This window comes from Podarcis filfolensis (genome assembly GCF_964270895.1).
Source record: "Podarcis filfolensis genome assembly, chromosome: 8".
In the NCBI taxonomy this organism is placed as follows: domain Eukaryota; kingdom Metazoa; phylum Chordata; class Lepidosauria; order Squamata; family Lacertidae; genus Podarcis; species Podarcis filfolensis.
This window is the reverse complement of record NC_139611.1, coordinates 89975761-89999460: the sequence shown is the minus strand read 5'-3', so window position 1 is coordinate 89999460 and position 23700 is coordinate 89975761. Positions and strand designations below refer to the sequence as shown.

At 60.6% G+C, this 23700-nt stretch overlaps 2 protein-coding genes across 3 annotated transcripts in view; one reads left to right on the top strand and one right to left on the bottom strand.

Annotated features, from left to right (window-relative positions):
* The window catches only part of SAE1 (SUMO1 activating enzyme subunit 1), a 29374-nt gene extending 21133 nt beyond the window's left edge, over positions 1–8241 (top strand). For both annotated transcript variants that reach the window (XM_083627728.1, XM_083627727.1), the window contains 6 exons: positions 414–556; positions 831–930; positions 3430–3535; positions 6553–6697; positions 7625–7694; positions 7961–8241. In XM_083627728.1, the coding sequence (XP_083483854.1) occupies positions 414–556; positions 831–930; positions 3430–3535; positions 6553–6697; positions 7625–7694; positions 7961–8053 (657 nt within the window). In that variant the 3' untranslated portion in view covers positions 8054–8241. The remainder of the gene's footprint in view (positions 1–413; positions 557–830; positions 931–3429; positions 3536–6552; positions 6698–7624; positions 7695–7960) is intronic.
* Positions 8242–9333: 1092 nt separating this feature from the next.
* On the bottom strand, positions 9334–12068 carry LOC310768154 (uncharacterized protein; the record flags this gene model as incomplete). The annotated part of the gene is made up of 4 exons (XM_083625869.1): positions 9334–9681; positions 9962–10197; positions 11155–11371; positions 11607–12068. The coding sequence occupies 4 exons, from the start codon at positions 12066–12068 to the stop codon at positions 9565–9567; spliced, it is 1032 nt and encodes a 343-aa protein (XP_083481995.1). The 3' UTR covers positions 9334–9564.
* Positions 12069–23700: the final 11632 nt, after the last annotated feature.

The following is a 23700-nucleotide window of genomic DNA, read 5'->3' as shown; positions in this document are numbered from 1 at the left end:
GAGAGAGGAGATGACAATGAAGGCTTTTCTGGCCTTTCTTAGAAAGTCTCTGTCCCACAGGCCACTTGGCAGCCTGAGCTAGATGAGAGGTCTGGAGGGTGGCGACATGAGAATGAGGCCTTTTCTGCAGTGGCTCCCTGTTTGTGGAATGCCGTCCCCAGGAAGGTTCGCCTGACACCTCCAGGTGCCGGGTGAAAGGGTTCCTCTTTTGGGCTGATGAAATCTGTGGCCTTTTAAACTGTGTCTGTACAGAGCGGCTATTGGTTTTTTTTATATTATGTTCTGCATTTTGTGTTTTTATGTCGTAAGCTGCCCTGTAATCATTGAGCGAAGAGCAGCATACAAATTGAATAAACAATTCGAATAATATGCTCAGGCAGCTGACCTCTGGCCCCGGGGCTTTCGCCTTCCAGGTCTGCGTGACGTGCTGCTCCCAGGAAGTCCTGGTGAAGATTGACCAGATATGCCACAAGAACGGCGTCAAGTTCTTTGCGGGAGACGTCTTTGGCTACCATGGCTACATGTTTGCCAACTTGGGCGAGCACGAATTTGTGGAGTGAGTCTGCCTGGGAGCTGGGAAGGGGGCTGGGAAGTGCCCTTCGGGGGGGGGGGGGGGGGACTGTAGGCCTGTCAGGTGCTGCTTGGGGAAACCTCTCTGGAGTTTGGCCACTGGAGGGAGCCCGAGAGCCATCCTGTGCCCACTCTCCAGGTTCCTCTCTAGCGCTGCACCGACTCTTAACCAGTTGAAACCCAGGCCGCTGTGGAGCAGGGGTCCTCCGCTGGCTGGAGGGGAGGGGGGCACAGTGTTAATTTGCTTCCGTGCCTTGCAGAGAGAAGACGAAGGTTGCCAAAGCCAGCCAGGGAGTGGAGGATGGACCGGACGCAAAGAAAGCCAAGCTGGACTTCACAGAGACCACGCTGGTGAAGAAGGTGCGTGCTGGGAGAGCTCTGGGCATTTGGAACAGAGGCAGGAGCGGGTCTGTGCCTTGCTTCCTCCTCCCCCCCACGCCACATAATGCAGTGGCCACATAGCTGCATTCCTGGTCTTCATCCCCAAAACTTCTCTGAGCTGAGTCTGCCTTTTCTCCTCCTCTTCCCTCTCCCTCAGGCAGGTCTGCCGTTGCCCCAGGGCAGCCCTCTCAGTCTGTCAGGTGCTTCTCATTCTTTGCTTGGGCTCCAGACAAGCTCACCGTCCCAGCCTTCCCCTTCCCCTAAGAGCCGGGTGGAGACCATGTGGCCTTTCAGGTGGTGTTGGACTAGAATTCCCCTTGTTCCTGACCATCGGAGTCTCAGCATCACAGCTGTCCTATCCCTGAATTGAAAGATGCTGAGATGAGAAGGAATAGTTCAGGGGGTAAATGAGCCTCATGCGGAAACCCCATCTAGCCCTGGCATTGGGCAGACCATGGCCTCTGCCTCAGATGAATGCCTCTGTGCAAAACGATAAAGGCAAGGATGTTGTGTCCTGTTGCTCACTATATGGACAAAGCAAGGCCCTTCTGGGTCCTAAGTGCATTGCAAGGACTGATCCTTGCAGCAAGCTCTGCGCTTCAGCTGGGCTGGGCAGACTCTGACTGGAGCAGAGAAGGCCTATTGAGTCAACTTGCCTCTGCCCTATATAGCTAGGCTTCTAGGGTTGATATCTTGGAAGCATTTTGGGATTCTTCCTTAGGGAGGGGCAGGGAGGCCCCCGGAAGTGGTGGACGGTGTGAGAGGGGTGGGGCTGTGGTGGTGATGGGGGGTGCACGTGGTTGTCTGGGGTCCTCCAAGAGAAAGGATGGGTTATTAATTGTAACAAATAAAGAACTAGTGGTTCATTGATAGTTGTCTGTTAGCAAACACCGCGGTCAGTGCCCGGGCCATTCATAATCTAAGCCATCTCCAGTCCACGCCCATGGATTTCTGAAGCCTCTTTCTACAACTGAAGAGGCAGAAACCAGGTTTCTGGCCAGTTCTATGTCTTTTAGATACATAAACCTGCCAGTTCTGAGCTAGCATGGCAAGCTGCTAGCTATGGGCTACTAGTTTAAGCTACACCATGGCTTAGTGAAGCTCCCAACAGAGGAGATCACAGCTGCTTTGCTTTTCCCCATGGGCTGTGACCCAGGTTTGTAAAGGACAGCCAAGCCCTCAGCCTGGGTTCTGATAGCATAGATAAGCCAAACCCTGGCTGGAGAGGGGCAAAGCAGCTGCCATCTCCTCTCCTCAAACCAAGCCTCCGTGTGGGCTGCCAGATGTGCAGCCTCCTAATGGTTCTCACCTGGTTATACCACCGCAGGTATTGGAGGATGGAGGCCAGAGGGTCAGGCACGGCTCAGAGCTCCAATGGCTGCTTCTTGCCTCTTTCATCCACTTCACAGGTCGTGGCCTCCAGAGATCAGATTGGGATGCTCTCTTGCAGAGCTCTGCTCCCCATTCCTGGTGCCTTTGTGCAACTGAGCTGCCCCTGGCGGTTTCTGTGTGCATCCTAGCAGTCCCACAGCCCCTTCCTGAATAGGCAGGAAGCACTTTGTAAGTCATGAGTTGGCCCAGCGTGGCGTCAGGAGGCGGCTCTCCTTGCTGCTTGTCAGATCAGGCCCCATCTTTCCTCAGCCCCCTGCCCCGGGGGGGGGGGGTGTCAGGATCAAGCCAGCGATAACTCACACAGTGCCAGTGAAGTTCACTCTCTTTATTCAAAGAGACAAAACAGCTCAGGAGGCCAGGCCTCCTGGTAGATCTCCTCCCGGTAGATCTTGCCCCAGTGAGGCAATTTCAAGGACTGGAGACCCCTGCCTTCCCACAGGGGAGTCCCTTCTTCTTGCCTGCCTTTGCTCTGCCTTCTTCATGCCTCTTTGGCTTCTAGGAGACTAGCGGGGAGGGGAGCTGGTCACAGCAGGACGGAGAGACCCCCTGGCTTCTCCAGCAACCTGCCTCATCTCTGTCTCCTGCCTCTGATCCTGGTCTGCTCTCTGCCACAGCCTCTTGCTGCTCACCAAACCCTGTTGCCTCTTCAGCTTGCGACCCTCCTCCTCCCCGTCTGCCCCCTCTTCTCCCTCTGACCAGGCATCATTGTCCCGCCCCCACGCCCCGGGCTCTGAGCCTTCTTCCCAGCCACTGCCTCCCGCTGCTACTCAGCATCCATGGCAGGGGCCTTGCAGGGGTTGCAAGGGGTCCAGCCTGCTTTTCCTGCCCAAATGCCATTCCTCAACCTCCCACCCTTTGCTGTGGGGGAGCCGGGCCATTCAGAAGGAGCAACTGTGAAAAAGGAGAACAGAAAGGTAGCACCTGCTCTCTTGACGCTGAAAACAGTGGCTGTGCCACCGAAAGCGGCCATAATGGGAGGAAGAGGGAATGTGGCCGCCATGAGCTGCTGGAAGGGGCATCCCTTGGTGGCTAAGCCAGGCAGCTGCACACGTGACCCTGGTGGGGCTCTCTGTCCTCTCCCCCCAGTGTGTGAATTTCTGCCTCCTGAAAGAGGCCTTGACCGTCGACTGGAGCGGCGAGAAGGCCAAGGCTGCCCTGAAGCGCACGGCCCCCGATTACTTCCTTCTTCAAGGTGAGATGCTCCCTTTGGAGGCCAGCGGGAGCGTTTATGTGGGGGGGGGGGGAGTGTGTGTGAGCAGGAGGGCAGTTGGTGTTGCAGCTGGTCACCTGACTGCTCTTAGGACCACATGACTCCTGGTCCCCAGCAGACAATGAAGCTGTGTCCCGCTTGCCGGCACGTGAGCCCCTTGCGCTCCCAAGGAGAGTCCTACCCGTGTGCAGCCGAGGTGGGGGGCAGAGGGGCTTGGGGGGCTGGCTCTGGAACAGGCCCGGCATTCATCCCCGGGACAAATCTGCTTGGTGGCACAAGGACCCAGCTCCCTTCAGCGGGGCCTGGGGGGTGGGCGGCCGTGGGCTCCACCTGGTTCCCTGCCACGGCAGGCTGCCGGGCTCAGGCAGCAGGCGCTCTGCCCCTTGCCACCGTCCAAGGCGGAGGAGGTGGGAGCCCTCTTTCCAGCCAGTGGGGCGTCATGTGTGTCCTTATTGATCAGCCTTGCTCTGCGTAAGAGGCCTAGTTCTTGGGCAGCATCTCGGGACTGCGCAAATCAAAGAGCCGCTTTGTGTCTTGGCCTCGCTCCAGTCCGTGTCGCTTCTGAAGCTCATTTTTCTCCTTTGCCCTCACGGTTTCCCCTCCCCCTCCCCAATGGGGGGAGCTTTAAGGCCTTTGTGTGGGCCTGGTGTGCGCAGGCAGCCCCTGTTGGGGAGAGTGCTGAGACGGGCCCAGGGCAGCGGGAGGGAGGGGTTGTCAAGAACCCCACCAGGAGAGGAAGGTCCTCAGGGGAGATTTCCCCCAACTTCTCCTCTGCTTCCTTGGCTTTTCTCAAACGCAGCTCCTTCCCTCCTGTCAGAGATTCTTCAGCTGGGATTCCTGCATGGCAGGGGGTTGGACTAGATGACCCTTAGGGTCCCTTTCAACTCTCCTATTCTGCCATTCCTGCTGCTGCTGCTATTCTACTAATGCTTGGCATCAGTGCAATGAGATTCTTGCATCTTGGGGTTCAGCTACACAAAGTGGAGGTATTCTGAATTAATCGGTGTTTGAGAGGGGTCTGGGAGGAGGGGGCAGCAGTGGCATGTTTGGACGGGGAACTACGTGGGCTGTTGGTGCCAGTTTCATTGGGCTGGCAAGGGCCACCTGGGCTCCTGGGCTCAGAGCATGAGGGAGGGGGCATCAGGAGGTGGGCCATTTCCTCGGAGAGCCAGTTGGCGTTGATGCCAGTGGGGCTAGCCAGTCCCCTCTTCCTGCCACCCTGGAGTTCTGTTTCTGTTGCTGGGGTGCCAGTGAGGCTTTGCTATCACAGAATTGTAGGATTTTACAGCTGGCAGGGGACCTCGAGGGTCATCTAGTCCAACCCCCTGCAATGAAGTAATCTCATCTCGAGCACGCATGGCAGGTGGTCATCCAAACTCTGCTTTAAAACCTCTAAGGAAGGAGAGTCCACAACCTCCCAAGGGAGTTCATTCCACTGACAAACCGCTCTTACTGTCAGAGTTTTCTTCCTGATGTTCAGTTGGAATGTCCTTTCTTGTCATTTGACTCCATCGGTTCAGGTCCTACCTTCCAGAGCAGCAGCAGAAAACATGGGACAGCCCTCTAGATATTTGAAGATGGCTCTCATATCTCCATCTCAGTCTCTACCAGGCTAAACATACCCAACACCCTCAAACGTTCCTCATCAGGCTTGGTTTCCTGGCCCTTGATCATCTTGGTCACCCTCCTCTGCACATGTTCCTCCTTAAATTGTGGCGCCCAGAACTGGACACAGTATTCCAGGTGTGGTCTGATCAAGGCAGAATAGAGTGGAACTATTACTTCCCTTGATCTGGACACTAGACTTCTAGCATTTGGGCTTTTTTGCTGCTGCCTGACACTGTGGACTCATGTGAAGCTTGTGGTCCACCAGGACCCTGGGATCCTTTCCAGATGTCCTGCTAGTGAGCCACATGTCCCTCATCCTATATTGGCACATCTGGTTCTTCCTGCCTAAGTGCGGAACCTAACATTTGTCCTTATTGAGATTCCTTCTGCTGTTTGGGCCCAGCTCTCCAATCTGTGACGGTCGTATTTAATCCCGATTCAGTCTTCTGCGACATCAGCTGCCCCTTGGCCCCTGTGGCTCTGGCTTGGCTGACCTGTCCTTGCTGGGTGATCTCACTTCTCTTCCAGCAGGGCAAGAAAGGAACTGGGCGGGCCAAGTAGGCTGTGTTTGCTGTTGGGTGGGGCTTTGCCTGAGGCCAGGTCTGACCTTGGTGCAGCCGCCAGCCAAATTTGGCAGGTGGGTGGGGCTGTGACTTTGCACAGAGCCCTTTGAAACAGCTTCCCCTCCTTTGGAAGGAGGAGAGAGCCCTGCTCTGTGTCGCCTTTAAGAGGGAGGCCGCAGCATTGCAGCAGAAATGCTTCCCTCCCCCAGCACACACTCACATCAGCTGAGAGGGAGGGAAAGTAATCCTGCCCAGATCCTGTGCACCAGAGAGATCCCTAAAGGAACTGAACAGGATTGCTGTCCCTCCCCATCATCGGGTGGGAGAAGCTGTGGGCTCTGGCCCACGTGCAACCGAGCGCTAAGCAGATTTGCTTTGCCTTGGCTGAACCCATGCGCAGCCTCTGCAGACTGGAGGCGGTCTGTGCAAAGGCCTTTCCTTCCGGGGGTGCAAAGGGGGCCTCCAGAGAGCAGCCCTGCGGAGGAGGAAGAGGCTGCCTGCTGGCCCCGGGAGGAGCTACCTTGGCCTTCGGGAGCAAGCAGGCTGGGCACTTGGCGCAAGCGGGACCGTCTGCATGTTCTTTGCCCCCCACGTACCCGTCTGGGTGGAGGGAGCTGGGTGGCGGGGGCTCTGGAGGTGGCTGCGCCTGGGATTCATGAGAAGGGGTCTCATTGCCCAGCCAAGCCAAGGGAGAGTTTGGTCGTTTGGATGTGCACCTGCCCCCCACAGGGCCCAGCAGACACGGTGTGGGGTCTGGGTTGGGGGTGTTTGGGAAGCGCTGCCGGCTGCGACAGGTTGTGATGCTGTTTCTGCCGCCGCCTCTTGCAGTGCTCCTGAGATTCCGGACCCTCAAGGGCCGGGACCCTTCCCTGCAGAGCTGCTCAGAGGACGCCGAGGTGCTCCTGCAGATGCGCGCTGACGTGCTGGCCTCTCTCGGGGTCGCGGCTGACCTGCTCCCAGATGACTTTGCCAGGTGGGTGGCGGCCCCTTGAGCCTGCTCCGCGGAGGGGCTGCCCGGGGGCCAGGACCCCTGAGGGCGGACCCCCACCGCTAGGCTTTGCTGCCGCCTTGTCGTCAGGGCTCCCCTGAGTCGGCCCTATGTCCCCCATGGCACATCCGAGCTGTGGGACCTTGAATGCCCGGGCTGCACTGCCCCACCTCCAGCGTTTTGGGAAGGGCGGTGGCTCAACCCTGGCAGGACCACACTGGTCTCCTCCTCCTCTGGGAGGGCTGACCGGACCCTCTGAAGGCTCACGTGGGTCTGCAGGGCCAGAGCAGGGACCGGCCTGTGCTGCCTTCAGCTGCCGGGCTCTTCTGAGCGCTGGCCATTCCGCTCCACGTGGCTGAGGGAGCGGCTGCCGTGCCTTTCTCGTGGGCGAGTTCAGGCCGTTAATCCTGAAAGGGCCTCAGTCGCTGGGCAATCCTGGGTGCCGCAGTGCTGCACTGCTGCTTGTGGGGATGGAGGGGGCAGCTCTATGACCTTGGGGGGGGGCGGCGGCTGCTTTCCTCCTGGAGGGAGGGGGCAGCGGAAGGCCCTCTTGTGCCCCTCGGGCGAGGCGAGGCTTCTGAGCCCCCCACCACATTGGCATGTCTCTGCCTGCGACCCACCAGGGGTTACGGAGAATGTTGGGAGAGGAAGAATGTGGGGGGGCGGCGGCTGGGGACTATGTTTAGCAAGGCTGTCTGGAGCATGGGAGGGGGGCAGCCTGCCCAGCCCCCGCAGGACTGTGTGGAATGCCCACGGACAACACCAGGCCGGGATTGGGTTGCCCGGACTACACTGGGCTGTGGCTGCCCTCTACCGAAAACGCTCCCCTTGGCATGCTGCTTCTGTGGGGGCTCCGCAAAGAGATGTTTCCACAGGGCCCCCCCCCCCGACACACCCCTTTCTCTCTCTCAGCTCCTGCTGCTCCGAAGTGGCCCCCGTCTGCGCTGTGGTCGGAGGAGTGCTGGGCCAGGAGGTGGTCAAGGTGAGGCCCATGGCCCTGGATTCCCTGGGGGCGGGGGGAGCGGCTCTTGCTTGCGGCCCCACCCACAAGCAGCACAGCTGCAGGCCATATCTGGTGTCTCTTCCCCCTGCCCCACAACTGTGAACATTCCTGGAGAGAAGAGGGGGGAGGATCCTGGCTGCCCCCTTGGCCCTGCCTGGGCCCTGGCAGCATGGGTCTTCCAGGCCCCCTCTCTTCCCACCCGGCTCTCCCTCTTGGCTCACGCTGCCTCCCCCCCCCTTCTCCAGGCCCTCTCTCAGCGGGATGCTCCCCTCAACAACTTCTTCTTCTTTGACGGCATGAGGGGCAACGGGATGGTGGAGTGCCTGACCCCCAACTGAGCCTGGGCCAGAACCCTGGAGCCCTTGATAGTCCTGGACCAGCTGCCCACAGCCCCATGGGGCTCTTCCCTCTGTGACACCTCTGGCCTTGGGAAATGGGGGGGCTGTTGCTGATGCCCCTCTTCCTGCATTGCCATGGATGGGGTGTGTGTGTTACTTTAGCACCCAATAAACTTTTTTTAGTACCATTTGTCTCCTGCAGCGCGTTTGACTGGAGCCTATTTGTTCTTAAATGGAGAGGGGGGGCCCTCTGTTCCTGTTTCCCCCAGGGGGCCCTGGACTATTCTTGCCTGGCTGGGCACGGGAGGTGGTCTGGGGGCCAGGCGATGGCCTGTGCCCAGCAGCTGTTGGGGCTGAAGGTGGTCCCCCTGCTAACCTGGCCAGGTGCTCTTCTGTGGCTTGGCAGAGCCGGGCATGGGGGGGGGGGTCCTGGCCAGGGGCTCCCAGGAGAGGCCTCTGTTCCTGGCGCGGCATCATGGGAGGGTGGGGCTGCTTTGTGGTCAAGCAGCCAGAGGGTCAGCAGAATGCGCGCCCTGCTGTTTGAGGAAGCGAAGGTGAGGCTGGCCAAGGCAGGCCGCAGGTCCTGCTGGGCGGGGCTGACTTTGGGGCAGCTCTGCATTCCTCCTGGGGAGAAAGGTCACCTTGGCGCTTGCCAGGGGGAGGGGGCTGGGGCTTCAAAAGACCTGGGCTGATCTCCCTCTGGGCCCTGAGCTGACCGCCTGGCCCCCTCCGGCTCCGTGGGGCAGCCTTCTTGATCGCAACAGCTCAGTCAGCCCCACTGACCAATATCCCACACGGCCTGCTCCAGTGGGGGGCCGTACCAAGTTGTGGCTCAGAGCCCCCCAGCTCCACCGAGAAGGCCTCCCCCCCCCCCCCCGCTGGAGAGTTGCTGCTGCCAGGCCTGACCATGGGGGGCAAAGCCACTTCCTATGTCCTCTGTTTACAATCAAAAATCACATGTAGGCCTTGACAATACAACTTCTTAGTCCAGTTTTTATTGAAAAGGAAACATACAAAATTCTGCCTCCCCCCCTCCCCAAAGTACAGACCCCGGACCCCCCTCCCCCCCCTCAAGTATCTACAGGCAGCACCAAGTTCTCCTGTACAAGTTCTAGATTGTCCACAGGATGTATATACACACAGCAGCTTCCGCTGTACAACCCCCCCCCGCCCCCTATGTACAAGATGGCCACGCCCCCTATTTACAGCTTGGCCCGCCCCCCAGAAGGAAACCGGGCCCTGTGCAATTGTCTCTCCCCCCCCTCCGCCCCCCCCCCCTGTACAGGCTCCATTGAACAGTATTGACATAGTGCTAACTTGCTTGGCGTCCCAGCTGAGCAGCTCTCCTTAAGGCACTGCTGGGCTGGGGGCAGAAGGAAGCAGCCCGGCGCGCCCCCTGGCTCACGGCCCCCGGCGGGGCGGGCGAGGGCGCGGGGGGGCGGCTCCAGTCCCGGCTGGGTTCCCCCCTGGCCAGCAGGAGGGCCGCGAGGAGGCGCTTCGGGCGGCGGCGGCTAGTTGGGGCGCAGGCCGGCCAGGCCCTCCGCCGGCAGGTTGTACAAGATGCCCAGCAGCTGGAAGACGAAGTGGGAGACGTGGCCCCAGAGGGCGCCCTGCGGCCGGCGCTGCTCCTGCGGGGAGAGGAGGAGAGGGCGCAGGTGAGCGGGGCACGGAGGCGGCGGAGGGACGGGCACTGCCCTGCCCAGGCTCCCGTGCCCGCCCGCCTGCCATCCCGCGCTATTTATAGGAGATGAGTCAGCGGCGGCGGCGGCGCCTGCCCAGCTCCCTGGGCAAAGCAGCGGCGGAGGACGGGGCTGGGCGGGGGGGCCACCGGCATCCCGCCCCCCCCGTGCCACCAGCATCCCGGGCACACGCCCCCCCCCCCGGTCCCCTCCCCTGGCACCGACTTACCCTGTGCGCGTACTCGCGCTGGAACTGGTCTCCCAGGACTCGCAGGCGCGCCCCGATGGCTCTCTCCAGGCCGGGCGCGGGGGTCCTGAGCTGGACGGGGGGCTCCTCCGGGCGGGGGGCGGCGGCGGGCGGGTCGCCTGCGGGAGGAAGGCGGCGGCGATGAGGGCGGCGAGGCGGGGAGGGCAGCAGCAAGCCCAGGAGGGGCGGGAGGGGGCCGTTTCCTGTCTCCTTGGCAACTGCGGAGGGAAAAGGGATCATTCCAGGACACGGGCCCCCCCGGCTGGCTGGCTGGCTGGCTGGGGCGAGCGGCGCCGCGGGGAGCGCGCCTGCAGCTGCCTCTTGCCCTGCAGGACCCCACCCCGGGAGACTGGGGGGGGGCGATGGTTGCAAGGGGGCTGCCACTCGCTGCTCTCCGCCAGGGATGCTCCTCCTCGCCGCGCGTAGCTGGGGGCGGCCCCTCCCATAGTCTGCCCCCCCCCCCATACGCGCATTTTTTTTCATGAGTCAGCGTTTCCACGCCAGACTCAAGGAGGGCAGGGCGCTTGGGGGGCACCCCCTGGGTGCAGTGCGGCCGAGTGGGGCGGGACCAAAGCAGACAGGGGCAAACGGGGTACCCGCGAGACCCCCGCCCAATGCCTGCCATATGCGCGCACGCTTCCCGGGGGTTTGGGGGTGCGGAAAGTGGTCTGGTCCCGGTGGGGGAGCACTAACGAGCCCATCGGAGAAGAGGCTGGCTCCCGATCTGGGTGCCTCGCCTGAGCCCCTTCCCACGTGCTCGCAGCCGCCGCGTGTTGCCCGCAAGGAGACGCAGCGCTCCGGAAGGAGGAGCGCCCGTCGCGGAAAAACAAAGGTCTGTCCTTGACGGGCGGGGGCGCAGAAAGGGGCTGGGCTGTGCCCGACCCCCAGGACTGCTCAGGTGGGGAGAGGAGCGGAGGGTCCGCCCCCTCTTCCGCGGGCACCTGCGGCTGGGAGTCCGAGGGGCTGAGCCGCGCGCCTCTTGTCCCGCGCCCCGGGGGCGCGCCAGCCCTTTCCTTGCGGGACAGCTCCTGCGGAACAACCACCGCCCTGGCTGGGACCCCGGGGTTGGGGGAGGAGCTCTGCCCATGCTCAGAGGCGCTTTGTGGGTCCCGCCGCCCTCCCCTCGCCCAGCAGCAGGCGCCCCGCCCCCTCGAGCCCCCTCCCCAGGCACTCACCTCGCGTGGCCCCGGAGCGCATCCGCAAGGTCTCGTGTCCGATCCCGCAGCGGCAGAGGCCGTTCAGCCGGGGGGGCGAGGCGAGGGGCGCGCGGCAGAGGGGGGGCGGCAGGGCCAGCGCCCCCCCCACAGGGCAGGCTGGGCTCCCGGACACAGCTGCTGTCGGCTCGGCGCGGCTCCCGTCCTGCAGTGGTCTGGCCATGGCGCTCGGCGGGGTCTGCGGGGCGAGCGGAGACGGGGCGGTCGGTGGGGCGAAGCGGCGGGCGGAGCAGCCCCCGCGCGCCGGGCTCGTGTTTGTAAACAAACCGCGCCGTGCCAGCTTCGCGGGGGGGGTCCGTCTCCCTTCCTCCCGCCCCGCCCCGATCCGGGCTGCCGCCCCCTGCAGCCACGTGCGCCCTCCCGCCTCCCCCGACGGGACGGTCCCTCCCCGGGCATCCGCCCGCCCCACTTACTGCAGCTGCATGAACCCTCCGGGGGCGGGTCGGGGGTCTCGGGGCAGCGCAGGGGCTCCGTCGGCGGCGGCGGCGGGCGAGGCAGGAGAGCGACCCCGGCGAGCTGGAGCGGCGGCGGCGGCGGCGGCCAGAGTCTCTCTGCCAGGCGAGCGGGCAGCGGCGGCGCAGCCCCGGAGCCGGGCCCCGCCCCCGCCCTGACGTCACCGAGCCCCGCCCCCTCCGCCGCCTCCCGGAGGCAAGTTCGGGCTTGTGCGGGAGCCGGGGATCCCCCCGAGGGGCGCGGCCGGACGGCGGGACCCGCGCGCAGCAGCAGGCGCCCCCTCCGTCGCGCTCCCCGCTCGACCCATTCCCCGCGCGGGCAACTGAGGCTGGCCCGGGTCCGGCTTGGCGGGCAAACCTCCGCCCCGCCTCCCTCGGAGTAAACAAACAGGCGGAACCCGCCTCCCCGCGGACTAGCGCCATGCGGAGGGGCTCCAGCCAGAAAAGGACGCGGAACACCGACGCTCTGAAGTGTTTTGCGCGCCGAGAGAAAAGAGCTTTCCTCCGCTTCAGGGGCCTCCATATGTTGTGCAACCAGGAAGTTCCAGGGTCAAAAATGAGGGGGGGCACCTCTCTCCTGGCACCCTGGCAAGCAGCTCCCCCAGCCAGATCAGAGCAACCCCCCCCCCCCAGAATCATTCCTGGCTGCAGTAGAGCCTTGCCGTAATCTAACCTGCCAGGGGCTTCAGGCACTGAGGGTCAGACAGAGGCACAGCTCCCCAGGAAAGGGCGCAGCTGGCAAAGCAACTGGGGTGGGGGAAAAGGGGCTCCAGGTCACATCAGAAGGTCTGGACCCAGGTGCTGCCCACCCATTGCTTGAAGCGAGGGGCAACCTTATCCAAAAGAGGCTGGACGCTTCTCCCAAGACATCAGCCTTGCTCAGGGTCACCTCCCCATGCCCTCCCCACACGCAGGATCCAAGCACAAGAGGCCTTTCCCCTTGGGGTTTGGTCAGTCAACCAGTTACAAATCCACGGACCTGTTCCCTGGCCCGGACCACATCTCACCAGCTCCTCCAGCAGAAGGGGTCCCCTACTGAGTCATAGAATCATAGACTCTTGGGGAGCTTTGTCAAAAGCCTTCCTGAAATCAAGATACACTATGTCCACAGCATTCCCCTGATCCACCAAGCCTGTAACTCTATCCAAAAATAAAATGAGATTCATTTGTCTGGAGTGACTTGTTTTTGGGAAAGCAATGCAGGGTCTTGGAAGCGATTGTGGGATCCGGCCACTGGCCCATCTAGTCCAGCCTCCTGCTCTCCCAGTGAATGGCCAGATATCCCAAAGGGAAACCTGCAATCAGGATCCGAGCACTAGGGCCCTCTCCCCTCCCGTGGATTCCAGCCACTAGGATTCAGAAGCACGGCTGCCTCTGGCTGTGGAGGAAGAGCAGAGGGCCTTCTCGGTGGTGGCGCCCACCCTGTGGAACGCCCTCCCGGCAGATGTCAAGGAAATCAACAACTCTCTGACTTTTAGGAGGCATCTGAAGGCAGCCCTGTTTAGGGAAGTTTTTAATGTTTCATTCTATTTTTTATATTCTGTTGGGAGCCGCCCAGAGCGCTCTCCTCCATGGTGAGCAATCCGGGACAAGGCCTGCAACTCCTGGGAAAAGAGAAGGCAAACTCCCAAGGCTTGGAAGGGGGCGGGGGGGGTGGGCGTTTAGAGGAGAGGAGGCCTCCTTGGCAAGCCGAGTCAGGCAGCCTTTGTTGAAGGAGGCTGGCCGGGGGATTTCCAGCAGCTGACCCTTTGTGGAGCTGGCCTGTGGGCCTCTTCCCCATCAGAGGGCCCCGTGCTGGGCTCCGGGTCAGTGGGTCAACCCCACAGCTGAGCAGGAGGGAGGGGAGGGAGGGAGGAGGGGAGGCGTTTTCTAGCTGAACCTTTTGGCCTGGCCTATGGCAGGGAGTGTCATCCATGGCCTGCCAATGCACACGTTGGCGGAGGTGCCTGGCTTTGGTGTACAAAGCTGTGTGTGTGCGTGTGTGTCTGCTTGCGCATTAGAGCAGAGTGTCATGTATGAAGATGTTGGTGGGACACGTGTGTCACACACAGGTCCTCGCTGTGATTCTGACTCACAGTGAAATAGGAGGCTGAATGGAGGTCCCATGGCAGAACAGGCTGACAAGAGTAACATCATCATCATCATCATCATCATCATCATCATCATCATTACTACAGTATTCTTCTTCTTATTATTAGTCCTTCCTGACTCCAAGATGTGGTGGGTGGGGACATTGTGGCATAATGAGGCCCTTGGGATGCTGGAGGCGCTGTGGTCTAAACCACTGAGCCTCTTGGGCTTGCCGATCAGAAGGTTGGTGGTTCAAATCTGTGCAACGGGGTGAGCTCCTGTTGCTCTGTCCCAGCTCCTGCCAACCTAGCAGTTCGAAAGCATGCCAGCGCAAGTAGATAAATAGGTACTGCTGTGGTGGGAAGGTAAACAGCGCTCTGGTTTCTGTCACAGTGTTCTGTTGCGCCAGAAGCGGTTTAGTCTTGCTGGCCACATGACCCAGAAAGCTGTCTGTGGAAAAATATCCAATTCCCTCGGCCTGAAAGCGAGATGAGTGCCACAACCCCATAGTTGCCTTTGACTGGACATAACCATCCAGGGGTCATTTACCTTCACCTTCTGAGGCCCCATCCTGTACACCCAGCACCTACGTATGCTCAGGACCCAGGTTCAAAGAGATGCGTGTTTCTGCAAGGGACCAAAGCAGGGAAGAATATTCCAGGAGGCAGAAGGAGCCTTCAAGTCACTCTTTGCAGAGCAGAGCTGCTTCTCTGCCCATTGTCAGCTAAGGACCTAAGTGCAGCCTAGTCCAGCGTCCTGTTCTCCCACTGACCAGCCAGGTGCCCCAAATGGACCAAGAGCTCCTCTCCCTTCTGACAGTTTCCAGCCACTGGGATTCAGAAGCATGGCTGCCTCCAGCAGTGAGGACAAGAGCACAGCTCTCTGGAGCCACTGAGAGTCTTTTCCTCCTGGATGGTTTGCCCAGTCCTCTTTGAAAGCCACACACTGGTGGCCATCCTGTGGGAGTGAGTTCCACAGGCTGAAATCCCACCGGCTGTGCAAACTCCCACCAAACTGAGGGAGGCCCAGCCTCAAACTAGAGGATTTGGGGTGGGGGACACAAACCCGACTCAAGCAGCAAAAGGGACCAGTTGGGAAAGGCAGGGGGGTCCCCAGCAGAGGAAGGGGCCCAGCGAAGAGGTCAGTGGGGCAGGGAGACTGACACCCCAGAGAAGGGGCTGGGTGGCCTTCTGTGCTAAGGAAGGACAGTTCGTGTTTGGGGGTCTTTCAGATGGAATCAGATGACCAAATGGGCACAATGGAAGTTCCTAAAACGATGAATGGCTTGGAGACAGTCCATGGGAATAAAGGGATCCTCATCATCCTAGAACTCAGGACCAGCCGTGAAGCTGCTTCCCCTTCACCTGCGAAGGTCACTGCCGCCACCCAGAAGAGGACCTCGCCCGGGCTCCTCCCGGAGACACCTGTTAACATGAGGATGAACAGGGGCGCCTTTGAGCATGCGAAGAGTGCCAGCCCCCCATGCTTAGTAGCTTGGGTGAGCTGGATCTCCGCGGGTGGGCATGGGCAAGGCGGCCCGAGTGCCAGGCGGGCGGGGGGGGGGGGCTGGAGTGGCGCCGCCCCCTCCCGCTTCCCTGCTGCTGCTCCTCCCCTGCCCCCCCCGTGCCCTCCGGTGGAGGGATCCCGCCGCGTGGCTGGCTGAGCCGAAGCGCCGCGGAGCCAACGAGCGCCCCGTCGCCGGGACGAGCAGGCGGGCCGCGGCCAATGGCAGCGCGAGGCGTCGGGCCGTCGGAGCGCCTTCGCCGCTGTCTCTATTGCCCCCCCCTCTCCCTCCCGCGCTGACATCACTGGCTGTTTATTCCTCCTTCGCCGAGAGCGGGGGGGGGGGGGGCGCTGGGCTGGCACATGCGCTCGGCCGGGCATGAGTAACGCTTCGCTGTGGCGGCTGCGGCGCAGGGCGAATTTGCCCAGTGACAGCCACTCAGCAGATGCCCGCCTCGCGATGATGTCACCCCTGGGGGCGGCAGGAGGGAGGCGGGGGGGGGGGGCAGGCAGCGCGGCTTCGACGGGGCGGACGCGCCAGCGCCAAGAGCGCACGGCTGGCCCCGCGCGCAGCGCAGGACGCTCCTGTTGCAGAGGCCCGCGCGCGATGGCGGGGAGGGGAGGGACCCACCTGCTGCCAGGATCCCGCCCCGCGCCACCCCTTTGTCCTCCTCCTCCTCCTCCTGGTCGCCTCCTCTGCCAAGTTCCCTTCGCTCTGGTGGAACCTCCAGGCCCAGAGACAGTCTATCTCGCTCCCGAGGCAGGGAGGGGCATTGGGCCACTGCGAGCAGAGGGGGCTGGACGAGGTGGGCCACTGGCCTGATCCAGCGCCACGCAGGGGGGCCTCGCAAGGGCAGGGCAGGGCTGCGCGCATCCCGCTTCGCAGCTCGGAGCGAGTCAAGCCCGCGGGTCTCTTCCTCTCTCCTTATCCCCGAATGAAATAAGGACAGCCTGGGATTCTGGACCTCCAGAGGCGTCCCGGGCGCCCACGGGAGGGCGAGGGGCGGGCGGGGCGGAACATCGACGGGGAGTTCTCTCCTTAGCAACCCGCTTTCCGCCTTCTCCTTCCCTCCCTCTCTGTCTCCAGCCAGGCAACAGCCCCCTGCGAAGTGGGCCGCCCTGCTCCTCCTTGAGTCTGGATGAGGCCCAGGCGGCCCGAGGGGGCGTCCGAGGACCAGCCCGCCTCTGCCCTTGCTCCTCCGGCGGGGCGGGCCTGGCAGGGGGCTCTCCTCCCCGGGCCCGGCTCCCTGGCTCTTCCCAGCGGGGCCCCGTCTCCCTGCCTCAGTTCTCCCTCGGGATAAGGGGCGCAAGAGGGGCAGCAAGGCCAGAGGCGGGCGCGCCCCTTTGCACCAGGCCTGCACCCTGGGACCCTTTCGCAGTCCCGCGCATTGCAGGGGGCTGGGCTGGATGACCCTGGGGACCAGGTGTCCAGCCCAGCTGCCTTTGGGTTCCCCTGCGCGCGGGGGGGTCCCTCGTGCCCCCCAACCAAGGCTGGCGAGGTCCTTGCCTGGCTGTCGGGCTCCTCACCCGGGGAGGGTCGGGACGCCCCCACGTGCCCAACCCAAATGCTCCCGGAACCCGCGCAATGCACGGGGCTCCCCGTCTACTCGCGAGGAAGGAGCCCCCCCTGCGCGGGTTTGTTTTGCAGCAGGGGCAGCGGAGCGTGTCTAACCCCCCGCCGGTTCCGCTCGGCTGCCTGGACACCCCCGCCCCCCCTGCCTTCCCATTGGCTGTTGGCGGCGGCGGCGCGCAGCCACTCAGCGCCGAGTAGGCGCCTGTTTCCAAAGGAAGAGCGCCACGCGCGCCGCGCGGAGCCACGGCAACACGGCCCGGCCGGGCAGGCGGGCCAACGGGCAGGCGCGGCAGAGACGGGGCGCGGGCACGGGAAGCAGCCTGGGGAGGCCCGGCCTGGCTTGCGCGCCCCCGATGGGTGGGGTTCCCCGGGCACGCCTGCTGCACCCCGGCCGGCCTCCGTTGCCCTGCGTGGGGCTGCCGCGTGGGGAGCCCGGGGCTCCTTCTCCCCCTCTGTCCCCCCAACAGGCCCCGACGGTGTAGCCCCCCCCCGTCGCCCCATTTCACAAGCGGTGGGGCGAAGCAGCCAGGCTAGCGCTCGGCCGAGGGGAGCATGGCGCAGGGGGGCTGGACTAGATGACTCTGGGGGTCCCTTCCGGCTTCTATGAGGCTATGATCCATGGGTGCCAAGCTGTCAACTTTCAGATTTGAAAATAAGGGATCAGCAGCCTCGAAAATAAGGGATCAGCAGCCTCACCTGTCCCGGGGACAGTCGACGGGATATCTAACAATTCCGGATAGCAGCGGGAAAGGGCGCTGGAATAAGGGGATTTCCCGCAAAAAAGGGGAAGGTTGACAGCTATGCGCCAAGGCAGCACCCCAGCTCAGCTGGGGGGAGCAGGCTGGTGGCGCAGCCGATGCCCAGATGTTCAGGGCGCGGAGCGCTCCGTGGGCCACGTGCGGACGCAGCTGCGCGCCTGAGCTGCCTCCTAATCCTGGGCTGCGCCGGGGTTGGGCGAGGTGACCTCCAAGCTGCCCTCTAAGGGCGCGTCAGGCCCCACGTCGAGGCAGGGGCGGCGGGCTGGATTCGACCTGTCTGGCGAGGCTTTGGGGAGGGAGGAGAGAACTTTCTGGCGGCAAGATCCTTTCCCCGGGAGGTCCTTCAACCATCGGCCAGGGATTCTGGAACTGTGATTCCCGCATTGCAGTGGGTTGGACTAGATGACCGCAGGGCTCCCTCCCAACTCTTCAGCTCTGCCATTCTTCCCCAGTGGGCCCAGGAGTGCCCGAGGGCGGCCCCTTCGCCTGCCCCAAAGGCGTCGGTTGCTTTTCGGGGGGCCCTACTTGGCAGCGGGGAGGGGGCTGCTGGCCGTGGGCCCCGGAGCCTCTTTCGCTCCCCCGAGGGCGGTCGCCTCGGTTCCCCGGTTGCTGGTGCAAGGCTCGCCCTGGGGAGATTAGGATCCCCGCGAGGGGCTGGAGGGAAATCCCCTGACCTCATCCTGGGGATTCCCCCTCTCCTCCCTGCCCTCCCCGCCCCCCCCCGGCCGGCTTCACCTCTCCTCCCCACCCAGATGGAGGGATGGCAGCTGGCAGGACTCAAAAGTTAAGTTTCGCGCCCCCCCCCCCAAATAAATAAATAAAAGCGCCAGGAAAACACATCGCACGAGAGCGAGGGGAGGCGTTTCCCCCTCCCTCCTCCTCCTCCTCCGCCCTCTCGCCTCGGCCCCGTCGCAACAACAGCCGATGCCGCCGCCGCCGCCGCCGCGTTTGGGTCCGTCCCTTCCAACCATCTCCTGCACTCGGGCCGGCGCAGCCAATCAGCGCCCGCCATCCCAGCAGGAAAAGCAACTGCCATGGAAACAGCATCCGCGGCTGGCGGAGGCAGCGGAGCATCGCAGCATCCGCGGCGGAGGAGGAGGCGGCGCCCTCGCGCCCAGCCCAGTGCCCAGGAGGCTGGCGGGGGCACGTCTGGGGCACTGGGGCACTGGGGCCCGGGCAGCCCAGCCAGGCGCCGGGGGAGGAGGAGGGCCAGGGCCGGAGCACGAGCGCGAGCGCGCCGCCGCCGGAGCCTGGGAAATACATCACGGGGCTCAGCAACAGCCTCGGGGGCAGCCGAGCCCAGCGCGCGCGCCAATGAGCGGAAGGCGCTGCTGCTGCTGCTGCTGGGCTGGAGCCTGCCCGGCTTGGCCTCGGTAGCTGCGGCTGGGGGGAGTCTGCACATGCTCAGAGGTGCCCATAAGAGCGCAAGGAGAGCATGCTGGATCAGGGCCCAACAGCTGCCTGTGGTTTCCCAGCACAAGAGCAACCGGACCATGGAGGCGAGCGGGCTGCTCTGGCCAGTAGCCACCAAAAGCCTCCACTGGGATGGCTGAGCCCTGCCCTCCTTGGTTGCAAGTCTCAGGGGCCAGATTCAGACGGGGAGGGCCAGTTAAGGGAGCAAGCTCCCCTCCGACTCAGCCCCAGGCTCTTCCCAGGGCCTGGGACTCTGCAGGTGGGACGGCTCCTTTTCCTGGACCCCCAAAGGCAGGGCCGGCCCATGGCAGTTTGGCACCTGAAGCACCAATATAGGATGGGGGACACCTGGCTTACTAGCAGGACATGTGGAAAGGATCCCAGGGTCTTGGTGGACCACAAGCTGGACATGAGTCCACGGTGTGAGGCAGCAGCAAAAAAACCCCGAACGCTATTCTTGGATGCCACAACAGAAGTCTAGTGTCCAGATCAAGGGAAGCAATAGTTCCACTCTCTTCTGCCTTAGTCAGACCACACCTGGAATACTGTGTCCAGTTCTGGGTGCCACAATTTAAGGATATTGACAAGTTGGAACACATGCATAGGAGGGTGACCAGGATGATCAAGGGTCAGGAAACCAAGCCTGATGAGGAACGGTTGAAGCAGGTGGGTATGTTTGGCCTTGTAAAGAGGAGACTGAGAAGGAGATATGAGAGCCATCTTCAAATATCTCAAGGGCCGTCACATAGAAGAGGGAACAAGCTGGTTTTCTCTTGCTTTGGACAGTAGGACTCGAACCCGTGGCTTCAAGTTACAAGGAAGGAGATTCCGACTCAACATCAGGAAGAACCTTCTGAAAGCAAGACCTGTTTGATGGCAGAATGGACTCCCTCAAGAGGTTGTGGCCTCTCCTTCCTTGGAGGTTTTTAAGCAGAGGTTGGGCGGCCACCTGAGATTCCTGCGTTGCAGGGGGGTTGGACTAGATGACCCTTGGGGACCCCTTCCAACTCTACAAAACTATGATTCTGTGAAGCAAACACAGAATCATGCCCCCCCTCCTCACCAGGGGAGAGTGCAGACCTAAATCAGGAACAAGGGAGGAATAAAGGTCTACATGGGATCTGCTGCCTCTGCGGATTCTGCCGCCTGAGGCGCTTGCCTCACCTTGCCACGTGGGTGGGCCAGCCCAAAGCGGCCTCTTGCCCAGCCCCCTCGTTGTCCCCCAGGGTGTCAAAGGTGCTGCCGGACTTCTCCTCCTAAATGGCCTCGCCTGTGTACAGTGGGCCCTTGGTTTCCGAATGTCTCGGAAATCAAACATTGAATGCTTTTCGGAAGCCGAATGTGCCACGCAGCTTCCGTATGGAGTTTTCCGGACGCAAATGCTTCCGGAAATGTACGCTTTGTTTTTGGAACATTTCGGACGTCAAATAGTATTCCGGAACAGATGATGTTCGAAAACCGAGGTACCCCTGTATCCCTCAAGGGATACCATCTGAAGGCAGCCCTGGACAGGGAAGTTTCTAATGCTCAGCGTTTCATTGTCTTTTTATATTTTGCTGCAAGCCACCCAGACTGGCTGGGGCGACCAGTCAGATGGGCGGCATATTCGCAACAAGATCAATTCTGGCCACAGTTTCCCAGAATCGTGGAAGTGGGCGGGATGCGGAAGGTCTTCCACTCCATCTCTCTGCAATGCAGGAATCTCAGTTTCAGCCTCCAAGGCCAGCCAAGCTCTGCTGAGAACCCTCCAAGGAAGGGGAGGGCGCCACCTGCCGACCCACTGCGGAACAGCTCTTACTGTCAGGAAGTTTTCACACATTTATGTACTTCCTGGTGCTGAGTTGGAATTTCCTTCTTTGTAACCAGGCAGGAACGCCCTCCCAGCAGATGCCAAGGAAATGAATCTGACCTTTAGAAGACATCTGAAGGCAGCCCTCTTTAGGAAAGTTTTTAAGGTTTGATGTTTTTATCGTGCTTTTAATTTTGTTGGGAGCCACCCAGAGTGGCTGGGGAAACTCAGTCAGATGGGCGGGGTATATTATTATTATGATTAACTTGAAGCCACGGGTTCAAGTCCTTCTCTCCACAGCAGGACAAAACAAACTTGCTCCCCTTCCATGTGGTAACCCCTGAGATATTTGAAGACAGCTACCATGTTTCCTCTCTGCCTTCTCTTTTCCAGGATAAACATACCCAGATCCGTCAACCGTTCCTCATAAGTTTGATTGATTGAGTTTAATAAATATTATTAATACTTAGATGCTGCTTTCCCACCCCAAGCTGCACACAAAACTGCTTACAGCAAACATTGAAAACAACTAAATACAGAGCATTGGAAATACAAATATATAAGACCCAGAGCATGTCAATAAATTCAAAAATGACAATTTGGCAAAAACAGAATGAATTCTACATGACAAAACAAAGCCCCCCCCCATCCCCAATCTTAGGCCCAAGTACATAAATATGAAGCAAAAGAAGAGCTATACAACAACCATGTTTCTGGCAGAGGCCACCCTGCCCTCCCAGGAGCCTGGCTAGATGCAGTTCAGAGGAGAGGGGAGGCTGGCATCCAGCCCTGCCTGGGGCTTCGGGGGGGGGAGGCACCTGCCTGGTCCCCAGGAGAGATAAGGTGCCAGGGAAGAGGGGTCCCTGTGCCCCTCTGGCTGCTGTGAGTCTCTCTGGGTGCCCTTGGCGTGGGGGTGCCCATGCACAGTCTGGGGCATCAAACCCCACTGCCTGGCCTCTCCCGTTTCGTGTACAATTCCTCACATGGGAAACTGAGGCAGCGACTGGCCTGCTGCAAAGACCACCGTGGGGAGACCGTGGGGAGGAATCGGAACCCAAGCCCCGGTCCCTGGGGGGAGAGGGACCCACGCCAGCTGCAGGGGGTGTGGGACTTGTTATCTGGAGGACTGGGGAGCAGCAGAGCTGCCTTAAAGTCCCAGAGGGAGGGAAACTTGCAGAGGCCCAGCTTGGAACAATTTGTTGTTGTTTAGTCATTTAGTCGTGTCCGCCTCTTTGTGACCCCCTGGACCAGAGCACGCCAGGCCCTCCTGTCTTCCACTGCCTCCCCCAGTTTGGTCAAACTCATGCTGGTAGCTTTGAGAACACTGTCCCACCATCTCGTCCTCTATCACCCCCTTCTCCTTGTGCCCTCCATCTTTCCCAACATCAGGGTCTTTTCCAGGGAGTCTTCTCTTCTCATGAGGTGGCCAAAGTCTTGGAGCCTCAGCTTCAGGATCTGTCCTTCCAGTGAGCACTCAGGGCTGATTTCCTTCAGAATGGAGAGGTTTGTTCTTCTTGCAGTCCATGGGACTCTGAAGAGTCTCCTCCACCACCATAATTCAAAAGCATCCATTCTTCGGCGATCAGCCTTCTTTATGGTCCAGCTCTCGCTTCCATACATCACTACTCGGAAAACCATAGCTTTTACTATACGGACCTTTGTTGGCAAGGTGATGTCTCTGCTTTTTAAGATGCTGTCTAGGTTTGTCATCGCTTTTCTCCCAAGGAGCAGGCGTCTTTTAATTTTGTGACTGCTGTCACCATCTGCAGTCATCATGGAGCCCAAGAAAGTCAAATCTCTCACTGCCTCTATTTCTTCCCCTTCTATTTGCCAGGAGGTGATGGGACCAGTGGCCATGATCTTCGTTTTTTTGATGTTGAGCTTCAGACCATATTTTGCGCTCTCCTCTTTCACCCTCATTAAAAGGTTCTTTAATTCCTCTTCACTTTCTGCCATCAAGGTTGGAACAATAGTCCACCAAAAATCAAATCCTGCCTCTACATTGATCTACTCAATCCACATCCCAATTTTTCCTCCAAGGATAAAGCAACCCTGTGAGGTAGGTCATGCTGAGAGGCCCAAATTCTTGGAGCCAGTGAGTGCCAAGTGGGGATTCAAACCCTGGTCTCCCAGGTCCTCATCCAACACTCTAACCCAGTGATGGCCAAACTCAGCCCTCCAGTTGTTTTGGGACTACAACTCCCATCATCCCTAGCTAACAGGACCAGTGCTCAGGGATGATGGGAATTGTAGTCCCCAAACAGCTGGAGGGCCAAGTTTGGCAATCACTGCTCTAACCATTGCCTCACATTGCCCTCGTATAATGAAGTTGCTTACTGATGTGCCACAGGTGCCCCCTCCCGCTTCCCAGAACGCCATGGAATATGGGAGGGGGGGGCCAAATCTCAGGCGCACTTTCTTGGTGGGGGAGCAGATCAGGGGGCAGCGAAGGAAGGCGGCCTGCGCCAGCCTCTCTGCCAGCCGCCTTGCCCTGGCGCAGAGGGAATCCTTGCTGGCGGATGCTGCCATCTCATGGTCTGGAAAGGCAGCGCCAGGCAAGACTCACCAGGAAGTGTTGTCAATATTATTTGATTTTAATAATATTATTAATAATATTTTATTGTTTTAATTATTCCCCAGCCACTCTGGGCGGCTCCCAACAGAATATTAAAAGCACAATCAAACATTAAAAACTTCCCTAAATGCCAACTTTTGTCACACGCTCGGGGCAGTTGACAGGGTAAAATACAAGGTACAAACACAAGTAAACAGTTAAAATGAAAACAACAAAACAACAACCCCCCCTCCCCACAAACACATTTAAAAGGCTGGGCAATATTAATCAGCCCAAGGCCTGGTTGAAGAGGAATTTTTAAAATATTTTTTTGGGGGTTTAGGACATTGTGGTTCTAAAATATATATAATTTGGGGTTTAGGACCTTATGGTTC